The sequence below is a fragment of the Pseudochaenichthys georgianus genome, unplaced genomic scaffold, assembly GCF_902827115.2.
Source record: "Pseudochaenichthys georgianus unplaced genomic scaffold, fPseGeo1.2 scaffold_442_arrow_ctg1, whole genome shotgun sequence".
NCBI classification, from domain to species: Eukaryota; Metazoa; Chordata; class Actinopteri; order Perciformes; family Channichthyidae; genus Pseudochaenichthys; species Pseudochaenichthys georgianus.
In genome coordinates, this window is record NW_027263007.1 from 44,224 (window position 1) to 66,885 (window position 22,662).

The 22,662-nt window shown below is 39.9% G+C and overlaps 1 protein-coding gene across 4 annotated transcripts; it reads left to right on the top strand.

Moving 5' to 3' along the window:
• Positions 1-4,574: 4,574 nt before the first annotated feature.
• On the top strand, positions 4,575-22,061 carry LOC117442569 (palmdelphin-like). Of its 4 annotated transcripts, XM_071202439.1 has the most exons (6): positions 4,575-4,770; positions 9,932-9,993; positions 10,469-10,568; positions 11,138-11,278; positions 17,922-18,002; positions 19,222-22,061. In XM_071202439.1, the coding sequence occupies exons 5-6, from the start codon at positions 17,957-17,959 to the stop codon at positions 20,100-20,102; spliced, it is 927 nt and encodes a 308-aa protein (XP_071058540.1). In that variant the 5' UTR covers positions 4,575-4,770; positions 9,932-9,993; positions 10,469-10,568; positions 11,138-11,278; positions 17,922-17,956; the 3' UTR covers positions 20,103-22,061. The 4 variants fall into 4 exon arrangements, with proteins under 4 accessions (XP_071058540.1, XP_071058542.1, XP_071058543.1 ...); XM_071202442.1 differs by lacking the exon at positions 11,138-11,278 and having other exon boundaries at positions 4,576-4,770; XM_071202440.1 differs by lacking the exons at positions 9,932-9,993; positions 11,138-11,278 and having other exon boundaries at positions 4,576-4,770.
• The last annotated feature ends 601 nt before the right edge of the window (positions 22,062-22,662 follow it).

The following is a 22,662-nucleotide window of genomic DNA, read 5'->3' on the forward strand; positions in this document are numbered from 1 at the left end:
ACAACCCACACATTGCGCATTGTTTGGAGCGGTTATAAAGTGTTGAAGCGCTCACATTTGAAACCGTTTCAACCTGTCAGAATCGAGACGAGGCAGTGCATTGAATCGCCTGATTGGACGGCGAACCAGTGAGTTGATTCATTCAGGAAATGAAGCAGTTGCTGGTTCGGACGTCACATGTCACGTGATTTGAAGCATGCTTCGAAGCACTGCTTGTATGGAATAGGAAGTCCAGGGTTGAAGCTCCGTTCGAAGCTTCAGTGTCAAACTGCCATCACTACAGCGGGGACCATGCCCTGCATAGAGGCAGAGATGGGGTCGTTTCTAAAAAAAAGTAATATATTACATATTACATATTACTTTAAAAAAAAAGTAATATATTACATTACTTCGTTACTCTCTACATAAAGTAATTTGTTACTTTACTCGTTACTTTACTCGTTACTTTACTCGCAGGGCCTACAGGCAGATCACGCAGACTGCTAAAGTTTCAAATGTTCTCTTTAGTTCAGTTTCCATTGTCGCATAAGACTGATCCAGATAGCTCCTGAATGTTTTCCTATCTGACCATGGCTGTCCTCTGTCTCCTGCTATCTGACCGTGGCTGTCCTCTGTCTCCTGCTATCTGACCGTGGCTGTCCTCTGTCTCCTGCTATCTGACCGTGGCTGTCCTCTGTCTCCTGCTATCTGACCGTGGCTGTCCTCTGTCTCCTGCTATCTGACCGTGGCTGTCCTCTGTCTCCTGCTATCTGACCGTGGCTGTCCTCTGTCTCCTGCTATCTGACCATGGCTGTCCTCTGTCTCCTGCTATCTGACCGTGGCTGTCCTCTGTCTCCTGCTATCTGACCGTGGCTGTCCTCTGTCTCCTGCTATCTGACCGTGGCTGTCCTCTGTCTCCTGCTATCTGTATATTTTGCGCAGTCTATCTCTGCTCACGCTGTTGCGTCGGCGTGTTCTCCTGCGTGTTGGCCATGTGTTGCACTGGAGCCAGACTTCAGCCGAGCACGTACGAACTGCGCATGCGTGAGTGGCAATAACTCTCCTCACCAGCAGGAGGCGGTAGTGTGTATTCGTCATTCAAAACAAGCAACAACCGGAAAACAGAGAAGAAGAACAGACTACGTGATATAAATAAACAACAGCTATGTGCGTTAGCTTCACCTTAGCATGTGTTCTTTGCAGGTGTTTGTTGAGGTTTGATTATGACTGATTTTAGAAAGTAACGAAGTAACGCATGTCGGGGCAATGTTAGTAACTGTAGTGTGATTACTGGATTATAAAAGTAGCGCGTTACACTACTCCGTTACCGACAAAGTAATATTATTACAGTAACGCGTTTACCCAACTCTGCATAGAGGTCACAGCATTATATAATATAATCCATATCATCCCGTCCTCAAGCCTGAAGAGATTACTCAGAAAAGAGCTCACCAAAACTCCATCGCCTCATTTTCAGATACGAAATGACGATCTGAAGTGAAGGCTCTCTCGTTGGGCGGTGCATCGGCTCATCCCTCAGCACCCCGAAGCAGATATTCCCTTATCTCTTGTGACTTAATAAACAGTCATTAACGGTACATTATGATACATCTCCAAGGGTTTCTAAAGCCTGCCGACTTCAAAGAGACGGTGCCTTTTCAGCGAGAGGCTTTGATGTCATGCAAGGAAGTCTGAAATCTGTCCCAGGATTACGGAGCAAAGGAGCATTACTTTTATATTTAGCTTCTGCACGAATTTATATCTGTGGAGGAAATTAAATTAAGTAGCATTTGGTGGTAAAATTGTTTTATTGCCGTTCACAGCATTTAATGATTTCTTTCTTACTTTTTCCTTTCCTATGAAAACATGAACAACAGGTGGAGCTAAAGTACATTTTACAGCTTGGACGGCGTGGAGAAAGTTCAGAGGGCAAGTTAAACGTGTGAGGAATGAGAGCTATATGTATCCACAGCTGTCCCCGCACACTGTCTAAACTGAGAGTGTGTGAGCCTCTTCTTGGCAAGAGCTCAAATATGTAATCTGTGAGTCGGGGTGTGAAGTAATCAATGTAGTACAATAGAGTCTCTTTATCGCTGCTTCTCGTCTTTGTTTCGCCGAGTGCTTCTCCATTAATCAATAGATGTTTGAATTTGCCTCCTCATTATTATGGAGACGCTGAAAGATGGCAGAGTTCAAACCCAGACACCTTTCACTTTTCTTTTGGTATTTCAGGAACGCCTGAAGGGAATGTCTTCAAATGTGTGAGAATTGTTGACTTGAACTGCCTTGAAGAAATGTAGTCATTGACTCAAGGATTAACCCATTACACTTTGGTGGTCAAAGGTTGATGTGGTCTCAAGTCCATGCCATTCTCACACATAGGATATCTCAAGAATGCCTAACAGGACTTTCTGTACAATTGGCACACATGACACCTATACCCATAGGCGGCGCGTGAGGCTCAGGTTTGGGAAGGCGAAATAACTTTTAATAACAGCACCCGCCGCCCCTGCCTATACTCAAGAAATAACTGCCAAGTCTTTGATGGTAAAAAGTCACTTATGACATCCGCGATATCTCAAATATGCCTTGAGGAACGTTATCAGCTTTTCCGATATTTGGTCACACGAAAATCATGCTTGCTGATTGAATTTTAAAGAATAACCAAAACCACGACAAAATCATCTTGAAGGTGGGGTAGGTAAGTTTGAGAAACCGGCTCGAGATCGCTAGAATTTGAAAATACACAGCCGGAGAAAATCTGCCACTTCCTCACAGAGCCCCTCCTCCAACACACACAAACGCGCACATGACCAATGAGGGCACGAGAGGAGTTTGTGCCCCGATGGAAGGCTGACAGGCAGGTAGGCCATCGTTGTACTTTTTACAGTATTACGGCTTCTACAGACGACATTTTTTATGGATTTTTTGTCAAAGCACTTCAGATATTCATTGCTATCGGGATGTTAAGAGCATTCCATGGAATATAACAAAAAGTGTATCTCGAGCCGGTTTCTGAAACTTACCTACCCCACCTTTAAGGGAGACATCAATATCTGAACCAAATGTAATTGCAATCCATCCATTGGTTCTCTAAACCACAAATGTCCACTTCATGGTGTAGCGGTGGTGGCGAAGTCGATAGGGACTTGGCTTGGCAACTGGAAGGTCACCAGTTTAAGTCCCGGCAAGACCAAGTGCTACCGAGGTGTCCCTGAGCAAGGCACCGTTCCCCACACTGCTCCCCGGGCCCCGTTCAAAATGGCAGCACACTGCTCCTAACACAGGATGGGTAAAATGCAGAGAAACAATTTCCCCACGGGGATTAATAAAGTATATAAAAAAAAAAAAATCTAAAAGAGTGAGGAAAAAAACACAAAATCCAGTAAGATGTTTCCTCTGAGAGACATGAGACATTTTAAAGATTATACAATCAGTATTTGTTGATAAGATATGGACCAAAGTGATGGACAACCCCAGTGCCACACCCCTTGCATGGCTAAAAATAAAATAACTCCATCCTGTTTCGGTCCCACATGCTTGAGGCAAGTGACCAATGGGGGGAAAGTTGACTGAAAAATCAACACATTTTTAACCACCAAGTAAAATGAAGATACCGATTTGATTTACGAGGGGAAGCTAACACAAGTGGCCCCTTATCTCGCATAGAATGGCAGTGAAGGGAAAGTGAATGGTAATTGAAGTAATGTGTAATCGTGCACTTATTATGTTCTTGAACTTTTATGTTTGTTTTATAAACAGCTGCTTATAGTGTGATGTAGATTGATGCATGTTAGGCGGTTTGAGTAAAGCCTAATGTACAACAAATCAAATCAAGTTTTATTTATATAGCACATTTATAAACGATTTTTGGTCGAGCCAAAGTGCTGTACATAAAATAAAAATAGCCTACAGTAGAGACACTTTACAGCACAGATTGTGCAGAATATCAGTATGAGAAAAAAACAACAACTACTTACATTATGTACTGTAACATTTGAAACTTTAAGTGTCTGTGCTTGGTGTACTAATTATTGCCCCCTTGTGTTTTCATAAAAGTCTCTATTTCATGTATAATTTATACTTAGTTTCTCCCCATGTTTGAATCAGAGAAGCACCAACAACGATTTTCTGTCTTTACTTTTGCTCTCTTCTTACTGTATATTTCAGTGTTGTTTAAACTGAACTCTCACCGCATGTCAAAATACTGCACCAACATTGTCTCATGGCACTTCAGTGGACCACTCGCACTTGATCTGCACTGCCTGAAGTAAGTGTGAGAAAAGCATTAACTTTCTGATTTAGTAATCACTGATCTGTGAAATAAAAGGTTGGAGTGGATCCTGCTTGACCTCTCTAATTTAAAATCTACAAACACAAGTTACTCATGTCGCCACAGAGAGCAAAGGGCCTGCCTCACAGCTTACATTAACCGTAAACATTAGAGTCATGCATACAATGTGCTGCGTCATTAAAGTATTTCTCTCGGCATCCCAGCTGTTTCTCCTCGCTTAAATCTGGCGGTTACTTCGCCTAAAAATACCCCCCCTCTCTCCGTCTTTTCCCAGAACCCTGCCCTCATACACAACAAGTTCTTATCTTCAGGGACCATGACTGCAGAGGGGTGTTACTGCTGAACAATAAGAGAAAAAGTCGGGTGTAACCCACCGCTACAAGTACAGAATTATACGGATCAAGATCTGTGTATTGTTAGCTAAAGACACAGTGGCTTTAGTTCAGATTAACCTGCCTTTTTCGGGACTAATTTAAAGGACTTCTTATACGTGTGGGGTAAGTAATTAAACATTCATAGATAATCCTCTTTCTGTGTGTGTTAGATTACAGACATGACTTCCAATCAATGAAATGTGGTTTAGATTTGATGTCAATAGTTTTTTTATTTTCTGAGGGAGCTGTTGCAGGAAATCAAGTGAAGTTGGAAATATTGGTCAAAAAAGCGCAAACTGGCCGTCCTGAAGTGTACACCTGTGGATTTGACCCTCCAGCCTTATTAGCTGTGCTGCAAGATCTTCTTTTACAGTGTGTCACTTTAGCAATAAACTCATTCCTTACCACCTTAAAGGATTTCTACGGAAGCCCATTTGGAAAAAGTTAGGGTAAAACGTTGACATTTTTTATGAATACCTTCACTACCATTTGTTGAGGTGATTGATACCTTACTTATGTCTGTACAATAAATATACAGCTACAGCCAACAGCAGGGGTGTCAAACTCAAGGCCCGGGGGCCAAATCCGGCCCGCGACTTCATTTTCTGTGGCCCCACAAGAGCTTGCAAAGAATATAATATGTTTACTATACGGTTACATGCTACTTTACAGAAGCACGTTGCCCATAAACTACATATCCCACAATGCATCTCAAATTTGCCTTTTTTCTCAATTTGCCTTTTTTTCTTCAAAATATGCTTTTTTCTTAGAATTTTCTCAAAATGTCACTTCTTCTTTTTTTGTTTTTCCAGAATTTGGCTTTTCTTTTTAAATAATTTTGTGACATGCACACTGAAGTTATTTGCCCAAGACTTCTGCTTTCAGATGTATCTGAAAATAATCCAATGCAGAGGCAATCATGTAATATAATAAATTATGTTATATATATTAAATATTTATATATGTATTTTGATATTGTCTTAAAGTTACAACCGGCCCTTTGAGTGAAACCATAACGTTGATGTGGCCCTTTATGCAATTGAGTTTGACACCCCTGGCTTATAGCATACAACTGGTGGAAACAAGCCTGTCCGGTTAAGAAAATCTGCCTACAAGATACAAGGTAACTGCTTGTGATTTACTGAACACTCTTTTCTTGTCAAGGCTGTACAAAACCTTGGGCTGTGATATTTTGTATCCATTGTAATCTCTTATTTCCAGCTGCTTCATGTTAAAAATTGACCACTGTTGTGTCCCACCCTCATATCTCGTCATGTGTTATGACTTCTGCTCACTCGCCAACGCAGAGTTCTGGGTGGGTCCCTGTATTATGACTCTGATTTACTCTCAAGTTAGTTTGTATGTATGTTGCATTTGATAATCCTGTTGGAGGGAATCTTTAAAGACCTAGCTCCAGTGTCCGTGTGCTGAGAAAAACTGCAACAAGACGAGTGGTGTTGACCGAAAAGGACATTTAGACCTGAGTTGGGGATTATCTGGCTTCACATTGCTGCAGGGCTTGCTTTGTTGAAACAAGCCACACATAACAACCCACTTTATCTATGTACTGCTGTGCTGCATCGTGCACATTTGAACACTAACACAAACAGTGTACAACACATTTCTGCCTTCTCCAAACACACAACGCCTTGGGGCAAATGCATTGCTAGCGGCAGAGACAAACCATTTCTATTGCAGTGTCATAAAAATACAACAACCCTTTCTGATGCCTACACGTGAGGCAGTTTGTCACTTTTGTATTTAAAGCTATTTCAAGGAAATGTCTTTTTGTGTGGATTTTGGACAAAAGTGGTGTTACCTTGTAAAGAACACTGCATTTCTCGTTAGCATCATCACTAAGTGAACTCAATACTTTTTCAACTTAAAACTGAGCTGTTTGCTTAGCTATTCAAACAACCCAGTCTCACGGCATTTCGTGTTATAGTCACGAAATGTAATCTATTGATTCGTGTTCACCAACACGATTTCCCCATTTTTTTCTTGTCACACAGAACGATTTTAAAAGCAATGTATTTCTATTGGTAGTATGTTTCGTGCCTGCACCAAATAATAACAAATTAGAAGGAAAAAAAGATTTTAAAAATACAGATTTCAGTATTCTGAGGCTCTGAGACATTTATTTTTTTACATTACATTACATTGCATTTAGCTGACGCTTTTATCCAAAGCACAATAAGTACATTCGACCAGGAAGACACAACCTTGAAGAAAACAGAATCATAAAGTACTTCAGGTTTCATAGAGCCAAGTATTTCAAGTGCTACTCAACTGGCTTTAGATAAGCCAGTCCTTTATTAGTATATAAGTGCTCTGTTAGCAGTTCTTAGTTAGTAATTCTATCGCAATTTTCCTCGTGGACGGCAAAAAAAGTCTGACATTATACAATTTTAAATAAAAACAATAATCGTGGCTTGATAATGAGTAAGAACATGTTTTTATGAACCACACAGTTTCCGGTCTTCCACGACCCGACCGGACCAAAAGACGTGGTGCAGGCACGAAACATACTACCAATAGAATAGAAATACATTGCTTTTAAAATCGTTCTGTGTGACACGAAAAAAATGGGAAAATCGTGTTGGTGAACACGAAACTATAACACGAAATGCCGTGAGACTGGGTTGATTCAAAATACTATCTGTTAAATGGTGCATGTTGGCTGTCATGCTCATTACAACAGAACGTGTTTTGGTGCAAGGTTTGTTCGGTAAATGCAGCTACGTTAGCTACAAAACTAGCATGTCCACTACTGTCTCTGTTTCCCCCCCGATACCTCACAACAAGAATAGAGCCCAGTATGCACACGACACATATCTGTTTTTGGAGAGTAGGATCGATCAAGAGTTTGAGGTTTCAAACGTGTGGAAATAGAAAAGGCCATGTCAGGTTTCAGGTTGTCACTCCTACTCATAACCAGCCATGAGTGACAGATTGTGTGTTAGCTCCAGGATCAGGGTTTTCACAGACACCTTTTCACTGTCACTTTCACTCAGACAACAGCAGCCTTACTCATCTCCACAGGCCTTGTTTGGTCTGTGGAGAAGACAAAATGGCAGAGGAGCTTGGGGTGCATCGTGTTTGTATTCATGTCTCTGTTTTCTGTGGTGGACTGGATGCTAGCAGGGATTGTACAATCTTAGCTAGCATCCATAACAAGGCTCAGCGGGTCTGTTTCTCATGCTGAAGCAGAGCATACAGTAGGCTATGGGGCTGTAGTGTGCGTGATATTCTAAATCCAAAGCTTTTAGAGGACAGTGCCTTTTTAATTCTTCAAGAAACACAGTTTAGAAATGGATAAAACAGTATGTGCTACGATGTTAGCTGAAACCATTAGCATGTTTGGCTAACTAGCTCTATGCTATCAGGCTAACATTAGCCGCTCTTTCCTTATATTATATTGGGGGTAAAGTTGGCTTTTAGCTGCCTGAGAGTTAAAGGGGACCTATCATGCAAAATGCACTTTGTGATGTCTTTTATACATAAATATGTGTCCCCGATGCGTCAGGGAACTCACGCAGCGTCAGAAAATAAAACCCTTTCTCTTTTCCTCCGTACCCAAATCTTTTAAAAACGGGTGTACAACGAGCGGATACAGGTTTGCTGCCGATCTGACGTCAAATCGGCAGTGGACCCACAGAAAATTGCTATCAGAAACAATGCCTGACGAGCTTTGGACGTAATCTCGTCTTTGTTTACATTAGCAAGCCTCGCTAACACTCAGAGCTAACCTGTACTGGAGAGCACATGTGTTTAAAAAGCAGGAAATAAAAAAAGGAACTCACCTTGTGTTAAACCCGCAAGAGAAAAAGCATTTGTTTAGGGTTAGGGATTAGGGTTAGAACTCCATAGTGTTTCAGAAATAATCCTTGATGTGGTTTAGAACAAGATGGCGTTTTATCACAGCAGCATTTAACTTTATCTCTGGTAGAATTCTGATCAGGCATTAGCTCCACCTCCTCTTTCTTTCTTTTTCAAGCTAAGGACCCAAAATCCGCGTTTCTCTAACAGGGCTGCAAAAGAGGGGTATGAGCAGTATGCGGCATGGCTACAATGGGTGAACTGTTTGGTATTTTAAGCAAACTTCACAGATATGTTTTGTATAGGTATGGCCCTACAATATATGTTTCCAATATAGCATGATAGGTCCACTTTAAGCTGAAATCATTAGCATGTTTGGCTAACTAGCTCTATGCCAGGGGTGTCAAACTCAATTTCATCGTGGGCCACATTAGCATTATGGTTGCACTCAAAGGGCCGGTTGTAACTATATAAATACATAATATATATGAAATAATGTATTATATTATTGCCTCTGCATTGGATTTTTATTGGATAAGGTAATAACTTTGTAATTATGTCTGAAAGCAGAAGTCTAGGGCAAATAATTGCAAGTCTCTTCAGTGCGCATGTCACAAAATGAGATGCATTGTGGGACATGCAGTTTATGGGCAACCTGCTTCTGTAAAATAAGATGGAGCTTTATTAATCCCTGTGGGGAAATTCAGTAGTTTAACAGCAACAGGGTAAGATTGAAAAACAGGACAGCAAAGATTCACACAGATTAATACAATTAAGGATCAATTAAAAATAAAAATAAGAAATAACTATAAAATAAGAAATTAATTCAAATGAACATATATAGATATACTGTAAAGTAGCATGTAACAGTATAATAAACGTATTATATTCTTTGCAAGCTCTTGCGGGCCACATAAAATGAAGTCGCGGGCCGGATTAGGCCCCCGGGCCTTGAGTTTGACACCCCTGCTCTATGCTATCAGGCTAACATTAGCCACTCTTTCCTTATATTTTATAGGGGGTAAAGTTAACTCTCAGGCTGCTAAAAGCCAACATTACCCAAGAAAGTAATACATTTGACTCAAGTTAATCCACACACCAAAAGAGGTTTTTGGTTTAGTTGAAACTAGAAATAAACCTTTTAAAATACTAAATATGTAAGCTAGTGGGAAAATTATGGACCCATTAGCTTTAGTCTTTTAACATGATATCTTGTTTACCTCGTGCTAAAGTAAAGACCAATAGTTTTAAAAATGATGGTGGTTAATCTGACCCTGATATTATGTGAAACTGTGTATAGACTAGTACAGTATACTGTGTTGCCTGTGTGAACTGAACACAAACTGAGGAAAGAGACTCACTGGGTTTAATGATTAATGGAGACTGCTGAGATAAAATCCTGAAACATTTACTTTTCTAACTGACCTTTAGGCTGAACTTTTTCTTGCTTTTTCTTTGGTCTCAGAGAGGTAGTACGTGGCTCAGTGAATCGCCGCTACGAACAGAAGCAGACGATCACTAAACAGCGTGAGTGATGTTTTAACAGCTTAATTCAATCACAATTTTTCAATATCAATATACAGACATTCATGATAAGGAGGACTGAAACACTTGTGGTTTTGAGTCTATTTATTCTGCCCTCTGCTGGCACGTAGATACTGTATTCAGGGTTTCACGTCTAAAGATATAATGGGCCATGAAGCAGGCAGTACAGTATTTTCGTCACAGTTAAACTTCTATCTTGACCGTGACGAGATAAAATAGGAGGCAGCCATGTGACAGCTAATGTGATGGATTATACCCAAGGACACACACACACACACACACACACACACACACACACACACACACACACACACACACACACACACACACACACACACACACACACACACAATGTCTATTTTCTCTTGCTCCACTGCTCTGATTTAGTTATGTTATGGGCTGTAATTGGGATTTTTTTTGTGTGTTAACGAATATAATTTCTGTGCCAATGTGTCAGGGAGAAAAACCGAAGCCAAAAGAATCCTGAGGAAGAAGTCTTCCAAGAAATAAAGAAGGGATCTGTAAACTGTAAAGCCACAACACACAGCCACAATCAGGTGAGATACAGTAAGCAGATGTTTCTAATACCCAGGTTTACCTCAAAAAATGACATTTGAAAACTAGGAGATGTATATATTCAGTCCAAATTCATAAACTTCCCTTAGTGCACTGCCATGTTGTATATTATAAAGAAAAAAGAGAGACTTAGGGTGTTGTAGTTGCTCAGGATATGTGTCCCGTTTAAAGAAAGACCTTTCCAGTCGTGTTTATTTATTCAGGCTGTGGTCTGGAACAATGATAGAAACAAAGGAAATTATATTAATAATTAATAAAACAGAGGAAATACAATCAACCAAATAATCATATACAGACAAAGACTGTTATTACAAATGAAATTATATCAACAGCCAATTTACGGAAATTAAAGGTCACCTATCATGCTATTTTTAGGCAATAGCATGGGTCTCAGATATATTAAAATATATAAAAAACATGTTTATGACGTGTTTTGCTCAAAATACCAAACAGATCACCCATTCTAGCCATGCCTCATATCCCTCTATTTCACTTCCTGTTTCAAAAGTGCTGATTTTTGGTATACGGCTTTTAAAAAAAAAAAAAAAAGGAGGGGTCTGAGCTCATGCGGGACCCGGCAGCTACCGTCTAAACTAAATGCTGCCGTGATGAAACGCCATATCATGGATCATCAAGGATCTGAAACAGTCTGGAGCTCAAAGGCTTTCTCTCTTGCCGGTTACACCACGAGGTGAGTTCCTTTTCACTTCCTGCTTCTTCACACACATGCTCTCCCGTACAGGTTAGCTCTGAGTGTTAGCGATGCTAATGTAAACACCGACCATATTACGTCCAAAACAGTCCGGCATTGTTTCTGATAGCAACGTTTCTGATTGGCCCGTGTGTCCACATTTCAGATATTACGTCATATCGGACAAAAATCTGGATCAGTTCTGTTGTTCCTCGTTTTTAGAGATTTGGTTACGGAGGAAAAGAGAGAGGGTTTTATTTCCTGATGCTGCGTGAGATCCACGACACACCGGGGACACATGTTGATGTAGAAAAGACATCACAAAGTGCATTTTGCATGGTAGGTCCCCTTTAATATAGAGACATTCCATGCAGAGATACAGGTGCAATTTACCAAATAACCACAATACTTCTGGGTTAGAATGATAAATATGAGTACATGCATCTTTAAGCATTTAAGGACAGCAATAAGCAAAGCCTAGTTGTGACGGAGCGGATCACAGAGTGACTGACTCCGCCACTGACAGCCATAGCGGCAACACACACACACACACACACCAAACGTTTCCTGCTCTCTTCCGTTCGTCAATAAATAAGGTTAAATCATCACTAAAACGTCCACCTTTTCCCCTTCCTTTCTGTAGCGTGACCACAAGTGCACGCTTGTGAGTCTACAATTATTTCAACATACATTTAACTATATTACCCCATACTTACGTGGGGAGCGGCGGGCGGAGTTTCACCGCCGTCTCCCCAGCAAAGGGAAGGTGGAAAAGACGGAGGCGCATCACTTCCGTGATTTAAATAGGATGCAATTTATTATTTATTTTGTGTTTATTAATTATGGGGAATGACTGTTAAGAGGTAGTTAACCTGTGTATGTTTGGTGCAGATAGTTTCCTCATGTTTGAGGAAATTACATTTATGTTGACAATGTGGTTTGGAGATAATTGTGTAACCGGTTGACGGTAAGCCTGTGGGGAGGGGCTATGGGTACAAAAGGGACGGTGTTGGCCCTGGAAGAATCATTCGGGAGATTGTTGCAGTGAAGGCAACAGCTAGAATGTGTTTACTCCATGAGTAATAGACAACCAAATTTGGTAACTTTGATTTTGTTTATTTAAGTTATACTGTTTCAACTTTTATCAAACAGTATATATTCTTTTGTTGCTGTTATAAATAAAGTTTTGGAGCTTAAATCATCCGACTCTGCCTATGTTTTGAAACGGACAAATAGAACCCCGTCACACTAGTATAGATGATTGGCGAAAGAAACGAAAGAAAAGACACAGTTTAAGACATTGTATTGTTTTCTTAAACCGCACATGGGATGCAATGGACGGTCGTTGCAGTTACGAGCTGCTAGCTAGCAACGTTATATCACACTCCAAAATCATTACGAACTGCTTTATAAACCCAACACAAGTAACGGTGGCTTCTTTTGACTACAGTATAGTGGTACGTTTGATAAATAGAGGAAAAATAAACACATGTGTAACTTTTATTTGTATATCGCTGTTTTCCCGCCAATTTCGCTACGTAGCCAAGATGGCCGTCGTTGAGTTTTTACCTTTTTGACCATATGAGGGTTCTATCATGGTACTCATTTTCCCATGCTTTACATTGGGATGCACTTATGCACTCAAAAGATCACGTGTAATGTACACAAGTATTCACATTATACATTTATATTTAATTTAATATTCCGTTCCTTACACACTTAACGTATATAATATCCTGCTTTATATTGGATTTACTGTAAATCGGCATTTTAATAGTGTTTTATTTGTCAGACAGACTTTTTATCTTTACGCTCAACTTGTATGTTCTACCTTTTTTAATGCTGTTTTATTTCTACTTTGAGAATTGTTTATTTCTATTCTTTTAATGTCTACTTCTGGCAATGCCTTGTTTTTTATGCTGCTTCAACGCAAACATTACCGAAATTGGGATCAATAATCTTGTCTTAATTATGCAAATTGATACACAGCAGCAGTAAATAGCATTTATATATTTAAGATTTGAGACACTTTAAAGGCAGCACCATAAGGTCATTTCTTCCCAAAGGCTGAACTTTAAAAAATCTGTACTGCTGCATCTGCTGAATATGAATAAGGGAACAAATTGATCTCTTAGGTCAAAAGATGTAAATGTTATTCAGTTTGGCCTCGCGCCACATCCCAGGCAGTCGATGTGTAAATAAATAAATGTTACAGTAAAACAGAAGAATAGTCTGCTGGCCTGCACAGATGGGATGCGAGCGCTTGGAATTATGTTTCATGAATAAAAAATAGAGAACACTCCTACCACATTATGATTCATCACTGCATGAGTAAACACAGAATTTTACCCTGAATTTGGTGAATAATGAAACAGATGTCTTCATTGTTTTCAAGAAGTATTCATGAATAACATTCAAGTAAAGACTCAAGGGCTTAATTGTCATATGCACAACAACGACAACAACAACAACTGGCAATTAATATCTTAAAGTGGACCTATCATGCAAAATGCACTTTTGTATGTCTTTTATACATGAATATGTGTCCCCGGTGTCAGGGAACTCACCAATTGTCAGAAAACACAACCCTCTCTTTTCCTCCGTACCCAAATCTCTAAAAAACGGGGCTGCAACGGATCTGAAACAGACTGATCCAGATTTTAAAATGCTCTGACGTCAGAGACGGGGAGCTCCGCCTATATGGGCAACTCTCCACCAATCAGGAGGAGACAGCCACGGCCTTTGCCGCTCGAAAGCGCTGGAGACGCTGTAGTTCATATGCCAGGCCTGTAGGTGGCGCTGTAGTCTGCCACAAAAGCAGCGAAGAAGACTTCTCACAGAATCAGCCCTTGCAAAAACAGGGCTCAAATAGAGCGAAATGAGGCATGGCTAAAATGCATGATCTCTTTGGTATTTTGAAAAAAAACTTCACAGACATGTTTTATATAGGTATGGCTCTACAATATATTATTAAAATATAGCATGATAGGTCCACTTTAATAAACAGTGCAAGGGACATAAAGGTCAGGTATGGAATGAGATAAAACAGATGTTAAATGAGAATGTAAAATCAAATACTGTACAGGAGAATAAAATACCTTTTATTTTAATATGTGGACTAAAAACAGATGTTTCGGTAAAAACATAAGATATTTTAATATAATTTCAGCCTACATTCATAATATTCTTTGGCAAATGTATCATCATTTTATTCATACAACCGACTATATTGGTTACATCTCTTATAGTGTCAATACTGATCTATAGGGTTACCACTGTATATACTACTGTCTTTATAATACTGTTTGTACTACCTTTGAACTACTGTTAATATTGTTTATACTTTAGCTTTTTTACATCTGTCATATTTATGTAAAGGCTGTCACTTGTAACGTGTCAACGCTCTGGATTAATTTGGAAAATCTAAACGTGTTTTTTTACAAAGTGTTACCCAAAGTGTCCCCTAATTCCAACGTGGATATTTAACATGAATCGCATGGCCGTGGAAAGACAAAGCAAGTAGAGAAAGTTGCTCATGGTACTGCACCGACTCCAGGCCAATCTCTCTTTGGGGATCTCCCCCCAAAATACAAGTAGTATTTTAAACTTGTGATTAACCATGATTAATTCATTAACATTGCTCTGCTCCTCTTGCACTTCTGGTAAATTGTTAATTGCATGTCACCGTCCCAGTACTTGGTCATATGTTGTGCGATGACAGGGTTACATGTAATCTAATGTTCCTCTTCACTGTACAGCCCAGATTTAGCTCTAACTAAAAGGTATCCAGCTGTAATGTCCTCTCGATGTGACGGCACTAAGCTCGCTCCAACACTTATCTGATGATGACTGTGAAATATTTATGGCAGGGTTACGAGTTGAGGAGGGGGAGGCATGTGTTTAAAGTTGCAGACTCGGTGTCTGTTTTAAGTGTGGCACCGCAGAGAGCACTTAAATTGTCTCCTCGCTTTTTGCCCGCAGGCACTGAGGAGGACAAGGTAAGAAACGGTCATTAGCTTAGCATCAGCTTCCATCCCCTCTTTGTCACTCTCATGACTCGCCTATCCAGAGTCTATTCTCTCCCTCTGACGGATGATAATTTGCCATGACTAAGTCTTTGCACGAAGAATGGTAATTTAAATCGGGGTGACAGAATGGAGCCGAGGCTGAGAAACAAGCTTGCCCTCGATCTGCTCACGTGTGAGTCCTTCGTTGCGTTAACTTAGAGGGGGAAAGTTTAGCCCGACCCCTTCAGCCTGTCTCCACCTGGTGCACAAAGCTTAAGAGTAGTAATCATTGTATACATTGTAATATACAGGTTATATCACAATGTGCACAAAGTTTAGGGGAAGTAGCCACTGCATGTATATTTTGTAATAAAAATAGATATATTGCAGTTCAATGTGCATATTTTTATTTAACTATAATTTAATGTTTATATTAGGGCTGTCAAGTTAACGCGTTAATAACGGTTTAAAATACCATCTACAAGCTGATGCTGCTGACAGCCCCTCTCCTGCCGCCCGCTTGTGGCAGACCACACTTCCACGCTCACCGGCAGGCACCGACTGGCCATCGGGAGGACCGGGAGGGTGTGTGTGTGTCTGTGTGGCCCGAGCGAGCGAGAGAGAGACCGTACGTGCATTACCGTACCGCAGTGTGAACGCGGCTATTGTTGTTGTTAGCATCTGGTGCTAGCTAGCTGCGCTAACGGATATAAGGAGCTGTTTAAATGAAAACAGAGGAGCACCCTATCCACACAACTGCACCGAGCACTTGACTTGATGCAGGAAGCAGACAGCGGGACATTGTAGGAGAAGTCAGCACACTCATGATTGCAGCAACATGATTGCAGCGTCCAGGCAGCTCCCGTTCGAGCATATGCCTTGAGTTGCACATAGCTCCAACGATCACACACACACACACACACACACACACACACACACACACACACACACACACACACACACACACACACACCATTTGTATTGAATGAGAGAGGTTCCAGGTTGTTGTGTTTAATATTCATGAGAATATTTGTCATTGTTCAAATGATAATCAACATTAGCATAACGCATATTTGTCCACTCATATGTTGATAAGAGTATTAAAAACTTGAAAAATATTCCTCTAAGGTACATTTAGAACAGATAAAAAATGTGCGATTAATCGCGATTAACTATGGACAATCATGCGATTAATCGCGATTAAATATTTTAATCGACTGACAGCCCTAGTTTATATACATATTTGTATTCTATTTTTATTGAACATTTGACTCAGCTTTTTTGCAAGTTACTTCCTATGTTTATATAAACAATATTTTAATTTATTTATCCTTATTTTTATTTATCTTTTATTTTTACTTCATTGTAATAAATAAAGTGTTCTGATTAGGTTCAGTTTCAGACAATTGAACTAAGTTTGATATTTCAGTAGTAACCACTGTATGTATATTGTAATATACATGTTTTATATTGCAGTTCAATGTTCATATTTAGCTTTAAATAAATATTTTATTTTTTATAGGACATTTTACCTACATTTTTTTATGATTATATTAATATTTTTATTTTAGCTTTTTATTACATATTCATACTTCAGCATCTTGTGTTTATATCAATATTTGTATTATATTTTGTTTTTACTGGACATTTAAACTTTACTTCTTATGTTTATATAATAGTCTTTATCTTATTTTATGTTATTTTTTTATTGGAAATGTACTTCCTATGTTTATATCATTATTTTAGTTGTATCTAATTTCATTCTAAAAATAATACAATTATAGATTATTATTGATATAATATCAGCATAATGCAAAGCCACATAACTACACGAGTGAGTGAGAAATATAATTGTATTTAACTTGATTTAAAGGTGGGGTAGGTACATTTCAGAAACCGGCTCGAGTGCACTAACATTTGAAAGTACACAGCCGAAAATAATCCGCCCCTTCCTTCAGACTTCCTTACAGAGCACCTCCTCCAACACACATGAACACGTGAACACACATGAACACGTGAACACACATGAACGCGCACATGACGTCAGCAGACTGGTGAAAGTGGCCGCCTGTTGCTGGCGAGTCATTGAAGTACTGCTGCAATGCACACGGTTGTACTTTTTACAGTATTACGGCTTCCACAGATGACATTTAATGGATTTTTTGTCAAAGCACTTCAGATATTCATTGCTATCGGGATGTTAAGAGCATTCTATGGAATATAACAACAAGTGTATCTCGAGCCGGTTTTGGAGAAATTTTGAATTTTGGAGAAACCAGCTCGAGTGCGCTAGAATTTGAAAATACACAACCGGAAGAAATCCACTACTTCCTTACAGAGCCCCTCCTCCAACACACACGAACGCGCACATGACCAATGAGGGCACGAGATAAGTTTGTGCCCCGATGGAAGGCTGACAGGCAGGTAGGCCATCCAGTTACTTTAGCCGGCTCAGATGATTGGTCGTGCTTTTTACAGCGCCACGGCTTCCACAGATGAAATATTTTTATGGATTTTTTGTCAAAGCACTTCAGATATTCATTGCTATCGGGACGTTAAGAGCATTCCATGGAATATAACAACAAGTTAATCTCGAGCCGGTTTCTCAAACTTACCTTCAACATGTTCTGTTTCAGTGAATAAAGAGAGAAAGCATCACTTCTCCCCAAAAATGGCACAAAGGACGTTTCCTGAAAGTGGACAAGATGGACGCTCAGGTGAGAGACAGGAAGAGCCTCTTTGAATTTATCGTAAATGTAGGTGTTCACTATTTATTATGGTGCAATGGCCGCTAGCACGGAGCATACCAAATGTATACATTCATTATTTGAGTTTAATCAAAATAAGAGTACTTTATTTATCCCGGGGGAAATTGGCTTTCATTTCACAGATCAATTTAAAAAAAAAAAACTTATACACACATTATATAAGTCAATGTGTGTATATAAAATTAAAAAATGTATTGTATAGCATTTATTTGCACAGTTTAAAAGGTTCTTCAGAAGTTTGGCTACAGCCCGTTTTGTTTGTGCGACTAAAACAAAGCTGAAAAACCCCCACAATGTTAAATAATTTTAAACTAGATAAACAGAAATGTAGGCTACAAAAGTTATTTGTATTCAACTCTCTCTTCTCCTCTTGCGTATGATGACCCCTTAAAGTCACTCTGCCCCCAGGGTGGGACTTAACATCGGTGCAGACGTAACAGACTCAGAAAATGTTATATTTACTCACTTTGTTATTTCTGTTAATTTGTTTTGCCCGCTGGAGTAACAAACTTACCGTGTTTGTCTTTTATATACTTTCTATTGTGCCGGATCATATATAGTGGAACCTTCTGCTGTCAGGTTACATTTCAACTGAAAGATAAAACAATCTAATGAATTCATATCACAGATTTTAAGCAGCTTTTATTGATAAGGGCCTATATATAATACTACAGTATTTGACACTTCTAAATATCAAACTTCTCATGTATTACTTGTTTTTTCCACATTTCTACCAACTAGTTTTAATGATTTTATTAAAATGTTTGACTTTACAATTATGTTGTTTTATTATTGTTTTTATTATTTTATTTGTATTAGTATTATTGTATATTTCATTATTGGTTTTATTTATTTCACCCTCATTTTCTTGTGTTTTAATTTCATTCTAAAATGGGGATCACAAAACCTAATTTCCCCCACCTCGGACAAATAAAGTAATCTGATTATTATTATATATTTATACCATTTATATATTCAATTTTTAAGATAAGATAAGACGGACCTTTTATTAATCAAAAATCATAAAATAATAGTTTAACAGCAACAGGGTAAGGACGAAAAACAGGACAGCACAGATTAATACAATTAAAGATAAAATCAAAGATACAAATTAAAAAATGATAAAATAACTATAATTTAATTCCACTTCCATCTCTTGTGTTTTCAGTCCTGGGGATGTTGTCAGTGCAGGTGGAGAGAGACCCTAAGACCGGGGCCACCGTTATTCGCTCCGTGGCCCCCCTGTCCTCGCCGTCCGGAGCGACCACCACCGTGTTCGACGACGGCAGGAAGAGCATCCACGCTGTCGGAGGATCGGGAAACCAACCCTCGTCCGAAGAGCTCGGGCAGATCTTGAGTATCGTGGACGGAATTGGGATGAGAGTCCTGCTGGACGAAGTCACGGTCACGCCGGAGGAGGTAAAGATGAAGAACGAAGACGCTAACAAAGCTCCGAAGGGAAAATTATTGTCTGTTTTTAGCCGTCAAAACGAGGAAGAGACGCCGGGAGACACCTCGAGAAGCTACGAGTTTGATCTGAAGACACAGGAATGTTCTGGAAACAACGAAGTGGACAGAAGCAAAGAGTTTGATCTGAAGACACAGGAATGTTCTGGAAACAACGAAGTGGACAGAAGCAACGAGTTTGATCTGAAGACACAGGAATGTTCTGGAAACAACGAAGTGGACAGAAGCAACATGGCGGTACGAGACATTCCCGGAGAAGTCGATAACGTGGAGGATCTGAATCTAGAAGAAGGCCCGGTTACTTTGGTGTTTATGGGATACTCCGACCAGAGCCAAGAGGAAGACGAAGGTCCGATCACCGTGGAGCGAGTGATGATCGACGAGGAAGGGGAAGAAACCGTCTTAGGACCCCAAACGCCCCGAAAAGAGTCCAAAGAGTTTCAGGACATTCCCCTGGATGGAAACGGAGCGAACGTCGGAGAGGAAGCCGACGAGGGGCTGCATAATTCATCTTCCCCCAGTGTAGCAGAAGGTGGAGGCATTCCCAAGCGTAAGAGCTGTCAGTGCTGCTCCGTCATGTGAGGGGGGGTGATGGAAGAGAGAGACTCACCTCATCAGCCTTAATCGTATCATTTGTCATAATCGTGACTTCCATTACACACTACATGCTGCCTACATGACTGATCTGAGAGGCAGACCACCACCTGGTGTCGCCTGACAACGTGCTGGGCTCTGAGCACCCATCACTTTACTTCACTTTGCCAAAGAAAGACATATATCATGTTGAAGCAGCTCTGAGAGACTTTTTAAATCCACTTCCTCCCTCTGGTGGACAAACCTGAGAACTTCAACATGATATTTTCTCATTTAATATCTCTGGGACTTGTTGGTGCCTTATGATCAGCTAAAATACAACATATTTGCTCTTGAAATGAAAAAAAGCCATACTGTCATGTGTATACTTTGACATGTATTTGCAAATGAGAAACATTGGTAATATATTCAGATTCTTTTTGAAATTGTACCTTTTTCTTACCCAGTACTCAGGACTACAGCTTCCACATAGGACACGAACAATGTCTCTAAAGCAGGGGTGTCAAACTCAATTTCATCACGGGCCACATTTGCATAAAGGCTGCACTCAAAGGGCCGGTTGTAACTATATAAATATATATATAAAATAATGTATTATATTACATTATTGCCTCTGAATTGGATTATTATCAGATAGGATAATAACTTAAAGCAGAAGTCCAGGGCAAATAATTGCAAGTCTCTTCAGTGCGCATGTCACAAAACGAGATGCATTGTGGGACATGTAGTTTATGGGCATATTCTATTCTAAACGTATTATAAACGTATTATATTATTTGCAAGCTCTTGCGGGCCACATAAAATGAAGTCGCGGGCCTGATTTGGCCCCCGGGCCTTGAGTTTGAGACCCCTGCTCTAAAGTGTGTTGTTTTTAAATATCCTAAGGAGGGAATTGCATAATCATTTCACACTGTTTTCTGTGGGAAAATAACACACACAAAAGTAAAACCTTTTCCCTGAAGGTAATGCACTTTTGAATTTTAGACTTCAAAGATTGTAATAATCAGATTTGTTATTTCTCCTGCAGAATACAAGCATTTGCTTTGAAGGAAAGGCTTTGAAGTCTCATTTTGGAAACGGTATTGTTCGATCAAATTTGCCAAATGTAATTGTAATGTATTGCAGGTGTGGACACTGGAGGAGTCTCATCCCCATTTCACAACTCTTGTCTACATGTCCACTTGTCTTTACTTTAAGTGTTCATTTCCTCAGGTACTTGCAATGCTTAAGAACACATGTAAGGTACTTTTACTTGAGTTTTTCTATTTGATGCATGTCTTACTTCCACTCCACTATCGGGTACATCTTCTTAATAACGCATGTTGAAAGTGTCCACAGCAGCCATTATCCCGTCTGTTCCCAAATATTGGATAATTAAATGATGTAACTTGTTGTGTTCCAAATTCCAGGAAGGACACACGACTTCTAAGTTTAACTATTTATTATGAGAGAGCAAAAGACATATATTCACTTGGCCAAGGACTCCGTCACGTCATAGAAATCACAGACAGCAAAGACTTGGCTCTCGTTGGTAGGTGCGCAGACTTAAAAAAAAAAGTCTCTTGGCAACATGATCCTCCAATCAGCATCCGGCCGGCCTGTGGAAGTCCCGCCCTACTCTGGCACCATCACCGTACGTCATTTGTTTTTCGATGACGTTTCTACAGAAAAAGTGGACTCTTCAGCGGACCCAAAGCCCAAGGCTGGAGTCCTTTAAGGATCCTTCTTTATATTCTTCCAGCGTCTGCACCTGACCTTGCTACATTATTATTGCAATTGACTATTCCCCTCGCTGGTATCTGACCCATCAGAACCTGGGATTAGTCATTGTGTCTAATCGCCTCTTGTAATGTTATATACAGACTCCACAAACTGCATGTACAATGTATTGTAATGTAAAAGTATTTAAACAGCATTTTAAATAATCTATAAAAACCTTTCTAACAACAGCGTGGAAAATGTTCCTTGAAAGGATGATGGAATATACAGGTTAAGCTTATTAAGGCGCATTAATATGTTCTGTGTGTACAGTGTGCTGCTGCTGCTGCTGGTGGTAAGCTCCTGAATACAGGTGTACGTATAAAGTCATCGATTTAAAGCTGCAGCTCAGGAAGAGGATGACACCAGGATAACATTTATATCAAGGAGAAAACGTCTTAACAAAGTACTCAACGAAACTGCATGGCGTACACATTGCATTTAGCTGACGCTTTGATCCAAAGCGACATACGGCAGTTGTTATTATTATCATCCAGATTTCATTGGAGGAATAACGTTGCTTTTTTGTGAAAGTAGCCCCAGTGATGCTAACATCTGGGTGTGTCTGCAAAGATACGCCATTACGGCACCGCTTTATAACTACCGGGATAAATAAAGTATTCTGGTTCTGAGCGTGTCGGTCTGAAATGGGAGACAGAGAATTGGAAAGTAGTCAAAGCTTCAGTCACACAGAGAGAGAGAAAGGAAGGAAGGCATTGATCCATGGCTGTGCGCTTGGGCATGAGTGTGAGAGTGTTGTGCCGGGTTGATGTGAGGTCACGGTTCAGTC